At 56.7% G+C, this 19,225-nt stretch overlaps 1 protein-coding gene across 1 annotated transcript; it reads right to left on the reverse strand.

Moving 5' to 3' along the window:
• Positions 1 to 1,959: 1,959 nt before the first annotated feature.
• SIK3 (SIK family kinase 3) lies at positions 1,960 to 18,486 on the reverse strand. The gene is made up of 22 exons (XM_029283507.1): positions 18,333 to 18,486; positions 17,718 to 17,842; positions 17,408 to 17,531; positions 15,570 to 15,688; positions 15,041 to 15,151; positions 14,813 to 14,956; positions 14,030 to 14,107; positions 13,826 to 13,935; positions 13,495 to 13,648; positions 13,205 to 13,360; positions 12,799 to 12,869; positions 10,283 to 10,420; positions 7,549 to 7,699; positions 6,813 to 6,938; positions 6,454 to 6,539; positions 5,199 to 5,308; positions 4,719 to 5,055; positions 3,735 to 4,591; positions 2,993 to 3,156; positions 2,718 to 2,850; positions 2,357 to 2,530; positions 1,960 to 2,046 (listed from the first exon to the last, which is right to left on the reverse strand). Exons 1-21 carry the CDS (start codon positions 18,469 to 18,471, stop codon positions 2,373 to 2,375), a joined length of 3,591 nt encoding a protein of 1,196 aa, XP_029139340.1. The 5' UTR covers positions 18,472 to 18,486; the 3' UTR covers positions 1,960 to 2,046; positions 2,357 to 2,372.
• Positions 18,487 to 19,225: the final 739 nt, after the last annotated feature.

Raw genomic sequence — 19,225 nt, forward strand, 5'->3', positions numbered from 1 at the left:
GCGTGGCTCCTCCTTGCTCGAGGGCTGCTCTGGCCGGCCATTTCCCAGAGCCTGGACGGAGACTTGTTTGCCCTGAGCCAGCAATGAAGAGCTTCGCCCTGCCGGGTCAGCTGCCAAACCCTGCAGACTCCAAGCGGGACCAGCTTTTTATCCAACCTAACGGAGGCTGGCTGGGACACTGGTATTTGCCAAAACTAGAGCCACAGATGGGGGCTGCTGCCGATTACAGCCCTCAGGGCAAAAAGGGCCCAAGTCACCTTGGGGGAGACCATCCCTTACAGCAGCTCTGGGAGACCCCTGCTGCCACGCTTCTTGCTCCCTGCAGGGCGTGGTCAAAGTCAAAGGGACGGAGCTTCACTTCACCGGCAACATTGCAGCCATCCTCTCGGCTCTTTATACCACTCCCAGCCCCCCCCTAACCCCCGGGGGCTAGGCTGGGCAGCAGCTTCCCCAATGGCAGCAAGAGAGGAGCCAGACCAGAACTGAGAGCCAATCAGAATCAAGGGTTTATTTGAACAGCTAGTTGCAAACAGCCCACCCACCCAAAACGGAACTAAGAATTTACTGAAAACCTGGGGGACCTGTGTGTATGGAGGGTCTTGTTTTAGTCCAACATAAACAAGAAAAATACTCTGGACATTTCCCCAAAACAGAAATAATAGCAAAGTATATTATACATTCAACATATACTGTAAGTACTGATTATACAATACAAAGCAACAATTAAAAAAAACCAAAACTGAAAACAAACAAACAAAAATGTGATACTGCAAAACAGCCCAGCCCGGCATGCCCCACCCAGCCTGTTGGAATAGGGCTGGTGGGGGGGTGCTGCTGCTGTCACCTCCCAGGTCATGTAAACAGGAGGATAAACAAGCCGGAGTCCAGAGCTGGGCCGAAGGTGGTGGGTGGATGGGCCACCTTCAGGTCCCCCCTCCTCCTAGCCACGGAAGCTCCAGTTCTGATCCAGCCCATAGGAAGAGACCAGGTGCTCCCGAAGAGAAGGGAGGCTCAGCCAAAGAATCAGCCCTCGGAGGGATTCTGTGCTTCCATGCCAATCCGGAGAGCTGCAGGAAGGCTGCCCTTTTAAAAAATCCTTCCAAAGAGTAACAGGAATTCTTGGGGGGGGGGGCTTCCAAAGGTCCCCAAAGGCAGAAAGACGACACCAGGCGCTCTCCACACGAAGGCCTCTTCACCTGGCCAGTCACTGAGAAGGGGGGCTCCTCTGGAGGGCAGGCCGCAGGGAGAGGGGGGCAAGCAGCATGGCCAAGGGCAGAAAGGCATTCTGAATTAATTTATTAATATTAATAATAATAATAATAATAATAATACCCAAAAAATTTACTGAAACAAATTCCTACATGATCTGGAGGGAAACAAGTTAAAAAACAAGAACCAAACTTTCTCAGAATTAAACTAAAAAAGGAAAGATAGCACGTGATATGAATGAAAAAGAGATACAAAAAAGAGAAAAAAGGGATGTTTAAGCACAATGACAAAATCCAAACACAGAAAAGTCAATAAATGAGAGAGACACAAAAGCAATATTGCACCGCGGCCAGGAGGGGACCGGGGAGAGAAGAGAGAGCCTGAATCTGGGGGGGCTTGGGGGGGGGGAGACGAGCAACAGAAGGCAGGCAGGCAGGCAGGCAGGCATAAAGACGGCCCCAGCCCAGCCCCACAGTCCCTGCAGAGGGCCGGCCTGGAGAGGCCCTGTCCAAAAGTCTGCTTATTGCTGGCTCCAGCCAGGCCAGGGAGGCGCCTGCTGCCCTCGTGGTGGTGGTCAATCCCTCTCCACAGCCCCCGGAGGGGCGGTCTGGCGCTTCCAGAACAGCCGGCATCACAGGCAAATATGGCAATAATGAACATCCGAAAGGGACAAGCACGCTCTGGGACCAACGCGGAGGAGGAGGAGGAGGAAGAGCAGGAAGAGTCACCACCGCCATGAGGTTTCCTTCCCAGAGAAACGTGATGGCTGTTTGGTGCAAGGCTGCAAGATACTGTCGGTTTGAAATGGACCTTCTCACTTCGGAGCTGTATAAAACCCTGTCAACGCAATACCAGGAAGGGAAATGTGGGCAGCTGGGCTGGAGCTGCACACCCACTGGCCTTGAAGACACAACCCTGGGCCTCCAGCCACCGCCCCACCCCCTGCGGGCACCGGAAGTTGGCACCTCCAGCCAGGAAGCACCAAGGGGGTCCGGGATGCCCCAGGCCCTGATTCACACATGCTCTTTGCCCCTGGCCCACCCTCCTTTGGGGTGCTGCTCCCTCAACAAGGGCCAGTCAGGCCTCCCCTCCCTTTCTCAGCTGGTGGGGCACCCCCCTCCTCCTCCGGCATAGGGCGCAGACTCACGGCTGCCATCAGCTCACTAGACCCCCGCTTGCTCCACCCCAAAGGGAAGCTCCGGGTGCCTGTAGCTCAGCAGGACGTCGGTGACACAGGTGGAGGGGTAGCAAGAGGCATTGAGATGCTGGCTGCCATCACCCAAGCTGGACTGCTCCCGACCTTCCAGATGTTCCCCACCATCTGTGGGGGCAGAGGAAAATGAAACCACCCTCCTGGCTGAGGGCCCGGGCTGCAGGGAGGGCCCACCTGCCACCCAGCATGTCCAAGGCCAAGGGAGGGCCACCCTCCTGGGGTCACAAGCAGGGCAAGCCTCCCTGCCCCAGAGTCCGCCTCAGGGTCCCCCCAGAGTTGTGTGTCTGGCACTCACCCCTCCTCTCTCCCTCAGGGAGGGGCTGGCTGCCCACCAGGGAGGTCTGGCTGAGAACAGCATCGGCCATCCGGGCAGAACTAAGTGCTTTCCCTGCCATGAGGCTCATGCCCAGCAAAGGGTCCAGTTGCACCTGCAGCAGCCAGCAAAAGGGGCACTGAGGGGCTGGGATGCGTGGATAAGAGAGGGAAAACCACCCAGCCCCGCTCACTGCACAAGCAAGAGGCTCAGGCATTGCCCCAGCCAGACTCTCCTGTCCCCAGCCCCCAACGCACGTAGGCATCGTCGCTGTTTTGGATGGTGTGGTGTCTCTGCAGGGGCCGGGATCTGGGATGTGCGCCAGGAATCATTCTTGCTGGGAACGCCGTGAGCCCCTCCACATCGGCCATCTCCATGTGCCCGGGCGAGGTCCTCTCCTGGCCACCGGTGACCATAGGATCTGGATGGACAAGCAGGAGGGCAAAAGAGGTCAGGAGTCCAGGGAAGTCTTCCAGCCAGCCCAATCTTTTGCCCCTCGAGCCCAGCCCCGTCCGGCTCAACAGGGGGACAGGAAGGACCGTTTCCTAATCCAGCCAAGAACTGGCTGAGCCTTTCTGGGTCGCCAAGGGGATCCAAATCAGGGGTGCTGGCCCCGGAGGCCAAGCCACCTATGTCACCAAAGGTCTCCTAGGGTCCCTGGCGCAGGGCACAGTGGTCAAAGAGAGCATTTCCCATGGCCATCTGGGCTCTGTTGCCGCTTCTTCTTCCCCTTCTGGCCACTGCCGGGTCATCTTCCCTGCATCCCAAATCACTCCCCCCCCCCCNCCCCCCCCCCCCGCAGTGCTGAGGATGCCATGCTCCGAAAAACACCGTCCTCCTCCTGAGGGGAAAGCCGGGGCCACCGAAAGGCCAACGCCGCCCAGGGGCAGAGGGGGCTGCCTTCGCCCCTCAGCTGAGAAAGAGAGCGCCCTTCTGCCCACAAGCGAGCCCTGGAAAGGGGCTCTAGCCAGCCCCTCGTGGATGGGAGCCGGGCCTTACCTGGGCAGGGCACTTCGCTCCGACTGAAGGGGGAGACGGTCTGGGGCCGATACAGGTGGGCTCCCAGCTCTGGCTCACCCTTGGCAGGCCCAAATAAAGAGTCCGAGTCCCCAGGCCCCCCAATGCTTAAGAGGAGCCGCGTCTCGGGGCAGCCTTTGGTCTTGTGGCCGGGGAAAGGGTCCCTGGGCCCCTCGCACAAGCAGTCCGCCGCTTCCTCCTCCTCCTCCATGCTCTCCGAGTGCAGCAGGGCCGAAGGTGGGGCGTATCCGCGGGCCGACCCCGAGGCATGCGAGAGGCACTCCTGTCCCCTGACTTTCAAGAGTGGCTGGGGGCTGGCATGGGGATGGTAGGGGTCAGTGTTTTGGTAAGGCAAAGCCAGGGGCGGCCGGTCAGGGAGTTTCTGGGCCATGCTGGGGAGCCCCTGTCCCGCGTCCCCTTGGCTCATCTGCCGGAACAGCTCCTGGAACTCCTGCTGCTGCTGCTGCTGCTGCCGTCGCTTGATCAGCTGGGCCACCTCTGCCTGGGGCAGCCGCAGGTCTGGGTGGCCGGCCAGCGAGTGGCGGGGAGAAAGCAGCCCCTGCAGGATGGGGGGCACTTGCGGGCGCCGGCTGTAGTCTGGTGGGGTGGGGGACAGCAAGGCCTGGTGCAGGGCGGAGGCTGTGTAGTGCTGCTGCTGCTGCTGCTGGCTGCTCTGGGGGAAGCCGGAGTACTGCTCCAGCAGTGGCACCTTGAGGGCTGGGGCCGGAGGGAAGCCGGAGGGGCCGGCGGGGCCGAAGCTGCTTGGAGAGATGCGGGACGGCTCAGGGAACAGCTGGGGGTGCAGGTGCGCCTGGGCATAGCCTGTGGCGGATGGGTACCTACAAAGAGGGGCCAAGTCAGATCGGCTCGCTCCCAGGCCAGCCGGATGGGGTAGGCTTGCTCTGCTCATGGCCTGCCTGGCCAAGCCCGGGCTGCCTCCCCTCCCTCACCCTCGGCCAGCCGCACCTGTGGGAGGACTCGGCACTGTCTGCGCTGAGCTGCTTCGACAGGGGCCGATGTCCGTAGGTCAGGGAGGCCATCAGGCTGGCACGATGATGCATCTGCAGCGGACTGGCGCTGGGGGGTATGGGCAAGCCCCGCCCGGCCTGCAGAAGGCTGTTGCCCATGAGGTCGCCGGGCTCCTGCATCGGGAGGGGGACAGGCTGCCCCGGCTGCTGCAGGCCCACACAGGGCAAGGCCAGGCTAGGGGGTGGGGAGCGATTCCCAGGCTGCCGGAAGATGTTGCCGTGTGGAGGCGGAGGCGATGGCGTCCCCCCCTGGAAGGGCGTCTGGGAGGCTGCACCTGCAAAGAGCACAGCCTTGCTGGTGAGCGAACCTTGACCCTGTCGTTTCCCCTCCCCAGGACTGCGGGGACTCCCCGGGCAGGAGAGGGGCCCTGTGGAGCGAGCCCAAACCCTGCAGGGCTGCTCACCAGCCGACACCTACTGTGGGCCTGGAGCATGCTGCTGCTAACGGGCGGGGGGCTGCTGTCCGCCTGCTTGAAGAGATGGTTGCTGGGGTGGCTTGGAGGTGGGCTGGAGGGCTGGATCTGTAATCTGTGTGTACAAACACAAAATCAGAAGCAGAGCCCTGGCATCTCAGGAGAATACAGCATGTGAGTCTGGCTGGCTGGCCAGCTCTGGGACTGTCCCTGTCCCAGGAGGGCCTGGCACTCCTTGAACAGCCCCTCAGCCCCAAGCAGAATACCAGCGCCTAAGAGCAGAAGCCGGGCCCTGCTGCATCGGACTCCAGACCCCGGCAGTTTTCCAGCTCAGCCCACCGTGGCTTCCTAAGGGATATGCTGAGACCTGGACCCAGCCCTTCCCAGATGAAGCTGCACGGGAACGTGAGGACGGAAGCCGTGCCCTGCTGGACTGAACTCCTGGGCTGGTAGTCCAGCAGCTGTTCTGCCAGTAGCCAAGGGCACAAGGAAGCCCAGAATCACCCAGCTGTGCCCTTCAGAAGCACTGCTGTGGCCTCCAGGCCAACAGCCACCCATCCCCAGGACTTCCAAGAAGAGTCCAATCCTCTTTTGAAGCCAGCCAACCTGGCAGCTAGCACCACTTCTTCTGATACCAAATTCTAATCTTTGAAGTAATAAATTAAGACCCAGAAAATGAAAGGCAGATTTTTTAACAAAACCAAATCTAGGAAAGCACTATAAAACAGCGAGAGCAAAACTAGGAAATGCCCTTGTTCAAATGGCGTATTTCTCATACAAGGCCACGTGTTCACAGGGAAGGAGCGTTGCCGTTCTTTACATCCATATCTAATTCTCTTCCACAATGAGGGCCTGGAAGCTCTCCGTGTTTTCCTCTTGTCCTCCTCCTTACACAAGCAAAGGTCAACAGCTCCAAGCTCAGCTTTATTCAGCCGAGGGTGGTTAACCAGCTGTCCTTTTACTGCTGTGCTCAGCAATTTTCTCTTCTGCTCTGCCAGAGGTCTGCAGACTTTCCCTGCTGAAAGGGAGCAGTGCCACAACTCCTCCTGAAGCTCCTGTCAGCTTAGAGGGATTTCAGCCAGGACCCCCATCCTGCTTCCCCCTTCCTGAGGTCTGAGCCAGAGCTGAGCTTTCCAAAGGCCTAGAGGCCTCTCCTTCAGCTGGCCCAGTGGGCACCGTCCTTTCCCTGCAGGAGGCCTTGGGAGGCCTTTAGACCTCCTGGGGCTCCCAGAAGGCGGGCAGGGGGGAGGCTTTGCTCACCTCTGGAGCTGGTGAGTGAGCAGAGCAGGCTGGTTTTCACTTGCCGCCTGCAAGGGTGGGGAAGGTTGTGGCGGACGGATGCAATCCTGTGCAAGGGAGAGGAAGAGGAGGAACAGAGAGAAATGCGGTGAGCATGTCCCCCCCCCCGACTCCCCCCCCCCCACCTTGAGCAATGGGCAAAAGAAGAGCCGCCTCTGCATCAGAGCTGGGCTGCTGAACTGCCCTGGGATTCAGCAGTCACTCTGGATACCTGCAAAGCAGCAAAGCTCTGCAGAAGCCCAAAGGGAGAAAGGGTGGGCAGAAGGAGGTTCCAGGCCCCCCCCACATCCAAAGTGCTGCCCTTCTCAATGCCCCCCTACCTGGATCTGCTGCTGAAGGATCTGGTGGTGCTGCTCCTGCTGGTACAAGATATGCTGCTGCTGTGTCTTCTCCAGAGTCCTCTCGTCCATGTGCCCCCCGTACATCTTCTGGAGCTGCTCACACTCCTGAAATAACCTCCTGGTGAGGCTCAGCCCTGCCTGGCTGCAGAGAGCCAGCAAGGAGGGGGCTGGGGCAGGCCTGGCCTCGGGTGATGGCAGCTGCCTCAGCACTGCGCAGAATGGCAGGCCCGGAGGCAGCTCCCTCTTCAAAAGAAGTTGCCCACTGCCGGCCCCCCTCTGCCCGGAGAGGAAGACCTGAGAGGCCAAAAGGCTCCTTGGGCTGCCAAGAGCCTCACCTCAACCGGGCATCCCTGTCACACTCGCTCCCCATCCTCCTTGCAAGCACCCTCGGAGCTGCCCGCCAGAACTGGGAGCCCACTGAAGCCTCCAGCAGCTCCCTGGGCAGCCAGAGCGGTCCAGCGACCCTCTCACCACACAGCTGGTGCCTGGCCCAGCCATAGCCATGCGCAGTAGCGGACCCTGAACTGAAAACTGGCAACTCTTCAGGGAAAAAGAAGAGATTTCCCAAAACAAGGGCTCCGAGCACTACAAAAAGTTCTGGGCCAAACAGTGAGAAAAATGGCAACCCTGCAGGTCAGCTGCCTATGAGACCATCCAACTTGGCTTTGCTCTGGCAGAGAGGCCCGGCTGGGTTCTCCCAAACTCAGCCCTGTACCTGCTGGAGCTGCTTGATGCTGCTGTGGTTGCCCATCCTCTCCAGCTGCGCCTTGAAGGCCTGGATACTGGCCGCCCCATCTGAGAAACGGCGCACTGGGGAGAAGCGCTCTGTGGGGAGGTGCAGCGTGTTTGAGTCCTTGTAGACATAGCTGGAGACACACACGGAGGAGAGGAGCAGGCTAGAAGGAGCAGCTTGACCCCAGGGCCATTTCCCCAAAGGCCAGCCTCCCCCCTCCACTCACCCTAACAGAACAGGAACCACTTGAGACAGAAGAATCTGATCACTGGATGCCTGCCAAACATACCCGATTTGTCTCTTATTAGTCAGAGCAACTAATAGAAGTGAGGAACTCCTCCCATCTCCTCCGGACTCCAAAGCCATGTCCGGGGGTCTCTGGCTTCAGGGCCTGTCTGGCCACCACCTGAACCCCCAAGAACACGAAGGGAGCAGCAGCAGAGAAGAGGAGCTGGAGGGTCACTACACCCCCTGCACCTGATGCCATCTTTCCAAGACAGGGAAAAAGCATTTGGCATTTGCAGCATGTGCTTCCCTTTGCCATAAGAGCCCAAAAGGGCTGCAACTGATTAATGTCCATCTTAACTACAAGAGGAGCAGAAAGGAGTTGCCTTTGTTTCCTGATCATCTCTAGGATATTGCAAAGTGCTCAGACAAAGACTTGGCCAGGCCAAGTGGGGGAGATGACCCCTAAGGCACATCAGCTCCAAGAACAAACTATCCAGAGGTATCTCCATCAGGATTCGGGCTTCAGATGAATGTATCCTGGTTGGTGCTGAAGGACCTGTTAGGCGTACATCAGCAAAATGTGGCACGACACTTTGGGCATTCCACTCTTCCTGCAGGACTTGTATTCAGCCCCCAAGAGCCAATCCTAACCCTAACCCCCTCCCACCCCCAGGAATCAGGCTAGCCTTAGGGAGGACTCAGCTTTGCACCTTTGCCCAGCTTAAGCTGGCATGCTAACCCAGCCCTGGCCACGGTGGCACACGCCTCTCTTTCCAACCAAGTGAGTGCTTGACATGCACTTGGCCTGGGGCTACCTTGGAAACATGGGCATGGCCAAGTTACTCTGGTCCTGCCAACACTGTCCTGGTTACCAGTTGCTTCCTCGGGCACAAGTCCAGTGGCCTAAACCTCCCTCTTCAGGAAGGGATTTCCTCCAGTGGCCTGTGAACTGCAGGAGAGGCCCTCTCATGACTCTTCTGGAATAGCATCTAGCGTTGGCTTTGGGTTTCTTGTCTTCTAAGCACCCTTGCCTTGTGCCTACTTTAAATGCTGTATGAATCTCTGTGACATGCATGGTTTGGAAAGCTATCGTAGAAATCTTTAAACAAATGAATAAAGTCAGCGAAGTTATCCCCTTTTTTCATGGACTGAGGAGAAGGGAGAAAGAAGAGAGGCCAGGGACAGCCCATAGAGGCAAACCCCAACCAGGTTTTCCACTAGGTTCGGGGAGCATCTCCCCCTCCTGTCAAATCCTTGAAGTCAGAGCGGCTAAGTGGCCTCAGCTGCCAGCAGAGCTGCCTGGCAAGGGACTTCTGGGAGGCAGGGGCCAGCTCCTCACTACCTTGGGAGCCTGGCTGCCCCACCCAGCTCACAATGGCAGATTTCAAGTCACTGGGCCATCTCTGCAAGTGCCTGGGAGCCCTGCATGCCAACACCACCATGCAGCTACTCCCCAGAATGCCTGCCTCCCCCCCCCCAAGCCACACTCCTGCTCTGCAGCAATTCAAAGGCTGTGTCTCTTGGGGGGGGGAGGGGACAGAGCTGAAAGGCTTCCAGGAAGCCCCGGGAGCCCAGATGCTCCTTCCTGGCTGCCTGTGGCCTACCGATGCAGAGGGAGGGAGGATGCTTGGCCCAGAGCAGCCCAGCTGAGTCACAGAAGGGGCGGACTCTTATCTCTGCCCTTTTGCTCCGCTTGCTTCCAGCGTGGCAGCCCTGTGGCCCCAGCTGGCTCAGAGTCCAGCTGCTCCTCTGGTGACGTCATGCTCTGCCCACGAGACCTCCAGCTCCCCTGCAGACAACGCAGGATGGGGGGGGCTCAGTGGGGGCAAACTAAGACGAGTGGGAGAGAGGGAGCAGAGCCCCTCCTGCTGGTCTTCCCAGGGAGAGAAAGGAGTTTTGCACCGTCCCTGGTAACATGTCCCAGGCTGAGAAGTCATTTCGCAATGATCAACAGTCAGCTGCTACATCTGCCCCCTCTACTCTCCTCCCCCCATTGGACTGCAGGCTAACAGGCCGCTCCAGTGCAAATCCCCTGGCCCAGCTGTTGACATGAACAAGGTTCAGAGGTTGTTCTCTGAGGGTGGTTATCAAGAGGCGGCCCCTGTATCAGCACAAACAGAGGAGACTGGATGCTCTGGCCACGTCCCCTCCTGTCCTGCTCACAAATCCAACTCTAGAAAGTTGCTGATGCTGCTGTTGCTGTTGCTGATGCTGCCTTTCCAGCTCCACCCTGGATCCACCAAGTCAGAGAGAACTGGCAGGTGGCCACCCAGTTAGCCAGCTGCCCACCAAGCTGCCGGGCTAACAAAGCCCCAACCTCTGCTATATGGAGATACCCAGCACTGACAGCCATCCCCGAGGCCCAAGGGGGCAACGAACCTGAGGGGGCGATCGACAAGTTGAGAGCCACAGGCACCCGGGGCAAACTGCAGGAACTTCTGCCCTCCTCTGAGGGGCAGCTTCCCAAGCGTCCGGTGCCGCTACTCACCGGTGCTGGTCAGGTGCCAGGTGTGAGGCCCGGGAGCGGAAGGGCTGCTGTCCGAGCTGCCTCTGCAAGTCAGGCGGGATTTCCGCAGTGGGGTTGGTCATGGCCAAGGTGTGCCTTTTTGACCTATTGGCCAAGTATCTGCAACGAGCAGGAGCAGAGGAGATGAGCAGGAGCCCCTGGACGAAAGGCAGCACCCAGGACCTCCTGAAGACAGAGCGGCAGCAGCAGCGGCGGCAGCAGCAGCAGCAAAGTGGGGGGCAGCCTCTTGCCCACCTCTCTAGAGCCTTGTATGGGGGGGCACAGAGAGGCAGAGAGAGAGAGCAAGAAGGCCGGCCATTACTGGCACAGCCCCACTCTGAAGAAAGCAGAAGGGCCAGAGAATTAAGCCAAGCAGGTGGAGTTGCGAGCAGGCTCACCCAGGAGGAAGGAGGGGCAAGGAGGGCTACCTCAGCACCCATGCTGGGGCCCCCAAGGAAGGGCAAGCCTAGCAGGAGAACCACTCTAATGTGGCTCCCATCGGCAGAGTTCAAGGACTGATGAGGCATAAGAGGTCAGAGAGGCCTTTCAGCCTGACAAAAGGACGCTGTCAAGGCAGCCCGTCCAGTGCAGAGTTGGAAGGAACAAATCAAAAGCTGGAGCCCTTTCCTTCCGAGTGGGGCTGCTGCCACACAGCCTTGGAGTACCAGGCCCACACCCAAGGCTGCAGTGAGCCAGGCTGAATGGAAGCTGCTGGCTAGCAATGGCCAGGCTTCAGGAGAGCTAACCAGGATGCCAACCTATGAGCCGTAAGAAATACAGGAACCTGCCCCAGAGAAGGGAAGGCTTGGAAGTGCCTGCTTACTTGCCTGCCTACCTAGACCAGTTTTCACCACTGACTGATAACTGGGAGGAGGGCAGGAAGAGGATGCATCAAAGGCTACTTATAGACAAAGGAAGGGCACTTAGGGCAAGGCAGCTACAAGGAGCGCAACAACAAAGCTTCCCTCATCCACATGACCAAGCCATCCAGATGATCCAGGAAGAAGCAGGAGAGTGGCCACCGTGCAAGCCAGCCCTGCCCCATCTGTGCTGAGGGTGAAGAGGGCCATTTTCTGACCCACTATTTGCTCTGAGTAACTATCCTTAGCCTCTGGGGAGCCGTCTTGCCCAACAGGAGAGCCCACCCTAAGCTGCCTCTCTAACACGGGTTCAGGTGGAGAGGAAGGGCAAAGGTCAGATCTCCCTCTAATAGAGCTGCCACCTGGCCTGGGATGATCACTGACAAGAAGAAGCTGGACAGCTTTGCCCTCGCAGTCCAGAGCAGAGAGCGGAGGGATTCAGCTCTTGCACCGGATGGCTCAACCTCTGGCTGAGTGAGGGGAGGAAGGCCCACTGCTCAGGGCAGAGCACGGAGAAGAATGCAAGATCATTTAGGACAGGGGTCACCAACATGTTCAGTCAGCAGGCGCTTTCCATGATGTCACAGGAATTATCAAAAATTCTCATTTCTTATTTAAAAATTGCCTAGATCTTGCAAGTTCTCATGGGAGACTTTAAAAACAAATCTGAGAGGACCTCTACAAAGGGGAGGGGGGAACCCGCCAGTATCAATTCTACGAAAGCATTGGCAGACGCACCTCCAGGTTGCCTTCATTCTTAAAAAGTGAGAAGTGGGAAAGTTCCTTCTCTGCTAGAGTTCCCAGGCAGGATCCGCTCACCTGGGCCAAAGCTTCAATTTGCTCTGCCCCCCCCCCCTCTGAGGTCAGGCAGTCGAAGCAGCCTCACAGAAGGGACCTTCCTCTGCCCTGCTCTCCAGGCAGACTCTGGTGCAGATGGCTGTCTTAAGAGTTCCTTCATGCTCTAATGACATCCCGGCTTTCCCTCCCCGTTCCCTGCTCCCGCGGGAAAAGAGTAGCCTCCCTTCCAAAGAAGCATCTGCCAAGCTGCCTGGGAGCCAGGCCCACTGGGGGCCTGACCGCTCTGATTGCATGAGGGGATCAGCAGAAGACGACACAGAGCTGCAATCCAAACCGATACTGAATCTTGTGGCGCCTTCAGGACTTACCAAAGACGGTGGGGGCCGTAACCCATTTCATCAATACTTGTGCTCTAAAATGCTAGTGTGCCTTTAAAATGCTACAAGGCCTCTGGGGGAGTTATTATCCATTCACTTGATTTCTATAACTGCTCATCTCAACCGGTGACTCTCGTTTTTACCACAACAGCCTCATACGCTGCCCTCTGGGAATCGGCAGTCTAGACCACTGTTGGTCTTTCCCAGCGCAGAAGCTACAAGACGGGTGTTGGAAGGAAAGACAAACCACTTTGGCTGTAGGAAAGAAAGCCGCTGGGCACCAGCAGGGCAAATGCCGGGTGCCTGCCCTGGAACGTCATACTTACAGAAGGCCGCCCCTCCCTTCCGGTCAGTGCAAAGAGGTTAGTGAGAGAGAGGAGGGCAGGTCCAAGCAGCAGAGCCCCTCGGCTCCCAGGGAAGCAAAAGCAAGCGGAAGCTCCCGGGAGGCAGGTGCAAGAGTTACCTCTGCACGGCTTCCTGATCTGGCTCCCCGTCCGAGCTCTCCTCATCCACGGGGGTTACAGCAGGCACTGCCTGAAGGGAGACAAGGTCACTGGCTGTGCTTGGCCAAAAGCTTCCCCAACGGTCCCCCTCCAAGGGGGAGGAGGAAGGCCCCGAAGAAGGGCAAGGCAAAACACGCAGCCCACAAGGGAGCTTCACTGCCAAGGGCTCAGGAAGCAAGATGGCAACGCCAAGGCTAACCAGCCCTCCCCAGGACCCAGACTCAGATGAGCAGGGAGGAGGAAACAATGCCCCCCCTTGCAATGTGGAAAGCCAATTCAGACATGGGGGTCTCTGTCACCCGACACAAGCAAGCACAGCCAAGGAGCCCCTTATGGAGAGGTGTCCATAAGAAAATGGGGGCTTACGGGTGTCATGGTTACGAGGGGAGACGGGCCCCGGGGACGCTTCAGGAGCTGCTGTGCGTGCAGCTGGATGTTGGCTCCCCCGTCGGAGGCCCTGCGCCCCAGCGGCCCCATCCCGTTCAGCAGCTGCAGTGTGGGCGGCTGCAGCAAAGACTGCTCCTGCAACAAAGCTTTCTCTTATGGCTGCCCTCTGCGCGGCGGCCCCTCGCAAAGGCAGGGGGCTCTCTGTGCCCCATCCTCAGCAGCCTTCTGCAGCTGCCGGGCTGAGGCCGGCAGAGAAAGGGGAAGGGTACCTTGTACTCCAACTGGCCGGTCGGCTGCAGGTGCTGCCTGGGAAGCACATTGGCTGCCATGTTCACATTTGGGGCCACCTGCAGGAACGGGGCCTGTGGGGTGATTCGCGGGAAGCCTGGGAGCAGATTCTGGAGATCTTCCATCACCTCAGTGCTGCCAACACAGAAATAAGAGCTTGGATACCAGAAGCCAGAGACCCCGGCACACCTGCCTTTGGGTTCCATGATTTCTTGGCCAAACTGCCGAGAAGGGGCTGAGAAGCAATCGCACTAATAGACCCAACTGTTACTCAGAGAGGAACAAAGCGGGGGGAGGGTCAGCAAAGCTCACCGAGGATCAGCCACGCCAACGGTGTGTCTTCGCATGGAGAGGTAACGGACCAGAGCTTCAGGAGACGGCTCTTCTCCTTCATCGCTGTCCAAGTTCATGGTGCCATCCGTCTATAAGAGAAAGATCCCAGAAGGAGGAATGCACGAGCCTCCGGAAGAGAAAGGAGAGTCTCCAAGAAAAAGCCCTGGATGGAAAGGCCCTTACCTCGACTATCTGGTTGTCTGGGTTGATGAGCTGCACTTGTGGGACGCTGAGGCTCACTGGGTTGCCAGCAGGTTCTGCCTGTAAAGCAGACCCACCCCCCAAATGCTGAATGCCCACCCCTCTTACTCTGCCACCAAGAGCTGCCTTGGCCCAGGTTCCACCCCCCCTCAACCAGGTCCTCCACCAGCGCAATAGCTGCCTTGCTCGGGGGGCGGGGAGAAGGAGACTATGTTAGAGTGAGCTGGACACAATCCAGGAAATAAACTTCTAAGAGCTGCTCTGGATAGCAGTATTCCCAGAAGAGAATTTAGCCCATCTCCGACTTTCAGATGAGACACACAGAGACAGGCAACATTTCCTCTCCCTTTCTCTGGGAGGGCTGCCTCTTTTGGGAAGAAGGGCGGGGGGAGCAGTTGTTTCTGTTCCATAAGCCATTCCAGCCAGGGAGAAAAGGAATTCCCATAGGGAGGCCTGCATCCGTTTGACAGACAAAGGCCTCTCTGCCAGACACGCTCTTTCCCCCCCAGTCAAGTCCTTCGCTTGGCTGGGCCATACAGGAGCATGGCAGGGACTCAGTCAGAGGGCAGAAAGGACACCCCAACGAACACAGGGACATCCCTCCACATACATGCCAAGCCAGACCATGAGAGCCATTCCCAGGTCACCAGAAGCTTCCGGGTGAAAGCCCCCAAAGTGCTGTGAGGCAGGGGATGAGGGGGCCTCTCTGGGGCTTTATGCTTGCAGGCTGCCCAGCAGCAGAGCCGCCTCTCCCCCAAAACTGACCTGGAGACTGGCGGGTGCTGGAAAGGTCAGAGTCCGTGGGAGGCTGGGCAAGGCAGAAGTACGCAGAGTTTTATGCCTCTTCTGGCGATCACAGAGAAGGCTATAGATTGCACTGTAGTGGTCGTAGGCCTCTGTCCTCAATGACTAGGAGGTCACAAAAGCCACATGTCACTCTTCCCTGCCCCCAGAGCACGCCCAGAGTCCTCAAAGGGCCAGTGGCCTTGGTACCTGGAGGGTGCGTTCCTTATCCAGCCCCATCTCAGCCATGGCCAGCAGCACCTCCTCATTCAGGGGCTCCAGCTGCCTCTCGGCTTTCAGATGCTGACATTCTGCTATTAACTAGAAAGCAGAGAACTTTTTCAAGGCTGCTTGTTCCCACAACAAGAAAAAGCACAGATGCGCAAAGGGAGGGGTGGTTGCTGCCTATGAGCTGGCTGAGCAGGACATCACCCCCCCCTTTTTTTTTTTTTGCAGGAAATTTCCCAGCCCAAAAAAGACACAGCATAAAGCTGAGAAATGAGAAAGCAAGGCTGGCAGGGAATCAGCCACAGGGACCCCATTGGTAGGAACAAGCCCCTTCACTCGCCTCCCCCTCCCTTCCCTTGTGGAGAGGCTACAGATGTGCATCTGCTCTAGGGCTGGCCCTACCTTTAAAAATTTTCCTTTATGGTGACCTGGTCCGCCCAATGCGTCTCCCAACCTACCCTGCTTTTATACATGAGCTTCTTATGAAAGTCAGTAAAACGAATTTACTCACTGTACTGAACTCGGGGTCTACTTCCCCAAGCTTCATCCACTTGTGCTTGCAGATCTGCTCCATGGAGAGCCGTTTGCTCGGCTCCAGCACCAGCATGTGGCGGATCAAATGTTCACACTCTGCAAGACAGCAGCCAGGATAAGGCATCGGAATGTCACCAGAGGCCACCTGCAACAGTCTGTTCCTGCATCCCCAAAGGGTTCCTCCTTTACCCTTTGCCCTGTGGCTTGATGTGATCCTAAGAATGTGAACTGGTCCACACCTGGCTCTCCTACTGCAAAGGGGAGGTGCCCCCGAGTCCCTCCTCCACCAGAACCCAAAGGCCAAACGGTGGTGTTGCAGGCCCCAGGAAAGGGGTTCAATACTTGCAGTGAGAACCACCCAGGAAGCAGAGCCCTTTTAAAACAGCCCATCTGCCCACAACTAACAATGGTCCTACATTTGTTCCTCCATTTCCCTCTTCAAGAACCTATGAAGGACAGATACTGAGCCAGCAAAGAGGGAACCTAAGTCCAGCGGGCCATCTTCCACTTTCTCTCCTTCTTCGTGTCACAGAATGTACGGGAGGTTGACCTTCCATCCATCCTGTGTTTTCCCAAATACTTTGCCTGCATTTTTCCCACAAAAATTCCATGAAAAGGGGGGTGACAAAAAATTCCACAAAGTTCTAGACTGGTACCACCATTTTTCTATGGAAGGAAGACTTACTTCTGCCTCTATCAAATCACTGATGTTCATGTAAACATCAGGCCAAAGCAGGAAGGCTCCAGAGTTGGAAACCAGAAGACCAAGAGCAATTGGCCCACCAGTTATACAGTCTCATTCCTGGCAGGAATCAGGTGAACAACAGAAGAAACATGCCTGCTCAGGGCCTCTGTGCTGAAGGCTACTTGTAGGTGAAACCACCACTGTCCCAAAGGTGAGCCCTGCTGGAACATTCCCTGGCGTGATCCTGGGCCTACCTAAGGCTGCCCCTCCCTTGCACAGCAGAAGCTACTGCTTTGCATTAATTACTTTATCAGGCATTAAGACATACAAGTTCTAATTAATCAGACCACAGGAAATCATTTTAACATAGTTCTGCAGTAGACAGAACTAAATTCCTCCCACTGAATGTTAGATAATGGCTTCCTACTCACAGGAAGAGGAAAGGCAAGGGACTGGCAGGGAAGCCTAGATTCCCTTTCATGTGGGGTGGGGGTGGGGGGAGGCAGGCAGGGAAGTCTCACAGACGCTTTTCAAGCTTGTATCAAAATAATTTGCTTTAACATTTTCCCAGGTCAGTCCTTTCCTGGTGTCTGACTTCCTGCAAAACTAAAAAGCATCAGAAAAACTAATCACAGCCTCCTCCCTCTCTCCCATCTGGGGGAGTAGAGTGGGGGAAGACTCTGGGGCCGGCAGGGGTCCTCAACGTAAGCAGCAGCTTGGAAAACATGAACTGGCCTCAACCACCGCCTGACTTTCCCACTGAAGCAAAAGAGACCAAAGAATAGCCATGCACAAAAAGGGCATGCTGTTTCTACAGCAAAATGGGCTATTTGGATGACTCTGAATTTCCACAAATTGTACCCTCTTCTAAGTCTAACTGTGCCCGGTCCTGGGAGGAAACAAAGGCAGTTGCTTCATTCTGCAAGCAAAGGGGCAGCTCCACGTTTCAAATAATGGGTAGGGGGTGTGAGGCGATACCCATTTTGGGGCGCAAGCTTTTTAGGGCCCTGCTGCTTTACCCAATGGACACAAGGAAACAGAACCCGGTTCCTCCAGGGCTCGTCTGCAGGCACCACCCTCCTCCAAACACACTGCCAGGTGGGGCCCGGCCGCTCTCCAGGGCTCCGTACCTGTTGACATGAAGAACGGGATGCGAAACTTCCCACTCAGCACCCTCGCACGCAGGTTCTGCAGTGTGCTCCCGTCGAAGGGCAGGGCCCCACACACCAGGACATAGAGCACCACCCCAAGGCTCTGCAAAAGAAGAGGGCGCTGAGACTCCTTTGTAGGGCAGTGTGGGGGGAGGCCTCGCAGATGGCCAGTGGAGGCCATCCCTAAAAAGGCCAAAGCAAAGATTCCAGCTTTGAATGTTGGCTTATTGAACAGAATGATGCCTTTTGGGCCACTCCCAAGGGAGAAGAGAACGTCTTTGCCACTTGCCCAGATGTCCACTTTCGGCCCATCGTACTCCTTCCCTTCAAAAAGTTCAGGGGCAGCATAAGGGGGACTTCCGCACCAGGTCTTCAATAGCTGGCCAGGAGTGAAGGTATTACTGAATCCAAAATCTGGAAGAGAAGAAGGGCCTGTGATTTCCCACCAAACGGTCTATTTCCTAACGTCCTGTACAGCAGCCCAAGAGCAGGTTGACGCCCAGGGGAAGCCGGGGAGAGCAGCAGGCAGAGCCGTTGTCTGGCAAGAAATGCCACACCTGTGCGTCCACAGGTTTCCACACAACTCTCCACCACAACCCTCAAGGTCCCTGCCCATTGCTCCAAAGTGACTTTCACTTGGTGTATGCTGAATTGAATTTGCCAGTGTAATATCACTGACTGAGTCTGGAGATCCTTTTAGATCTCTTCACTTCTCTTCCTGCTTCAACCAGGTTAAATAATTATATGCTGTCAGGAAATGCAGCCATTCCCCCCAAATCCCACTTTGCTGTCTCTATTGCAAGGACTGTTCCTTAACTCATTCTCCCTTTCTGAACTTTCTTTGCCTCCCAATCCACCTGTTTTGCCAGGAAACCTTTTGAAAGTCCAAATTACAATGGATCACCTGCTATTTTGATGTTCAGATTTGCATCCAGAAGCAAATTCTCAGCCTTCAGGTCTCTGTGGACAATATTGTGACAGTGACAGAAGTGCACTGCTGCTACTATCTGCTTAAACTTCTTCCGAGCCTCTTTTTCAGCCATTCGTCCGTGAGCCACCAGATGATCTGAACGAGACCGGGAGGAATGAAGCTGGTTAGACGTTTATTCTGGGTGAATGATGGGAGATGTAAGGAAGTGACCTACGGGGAAATTTATTAGGCCACCTGTGGAAGGAGACGCTGTGTAACTGCCAGCCAAAACTGCTGGTGGGGCAAACGGCTCCCTTGAAGTTCGGTACAGTTCCTCCCAAATCACCTGCAGCGCAGTCAAGGGAAAGAGCGAGACAGATTTGCAGCAAAGGGCTCTCTCCTACTGGACAAATGTCCCCCGCCGGATGCTCTCGGCCCAGCCCCAAGGCTGCCTACTGGCCCTTCAGGCACTGGAGCTGCCTCTGTCTAACCCGACAGCTTCAGAGGCTCCTTAGCATGACCAGGTTCGGCCTTGCCAAGGCTTTTGGGGAGAAGAGGGAGTGCCGAAAAGAAACCTTTCTACCCAAGATGGATGGCCTCACAAGGCATGGGTGTAATTTTAGATCTCCCCCCCCAGGAGAAACAATAGCACCCAAGCTGCTCCATTTAGCGTGCCATGGGTCAGCAAAAGCTGCCATTGTGATGCAAGCCGTGCCTTGCACAGAGTGAAGGAGATTGTGGGAAATACATGGGAGACGTATCCTGGATCACCCGCAGTCTGGGGCCCTAACCCTACCTAACCACTCAAACAGCTCCCCACCCACTCTGATGCTTGTTCCTACCATAATCAGAACTTCTTTGGAATGGCAGAGCACATTCAGTCTGCC

The sequence above is a fragment of the Protobothrops mucrosquamatus genome, unplaced genomic scaffold (assembly GCF_001527695.2).
Source record: "Protobothrops mucrosquamatus isolate PMUCROS unplaced genomic scaffold, P.Mucros_1.0 scaffold115, whole genome shotgun sequence".
NCBI classification, from domain to species: Eukaryota; Metazoa; Chordata; class Lepidosauria; order Squamata; family Viperidae; genus Protobothrops; species Protobothrops mucrosquamatus.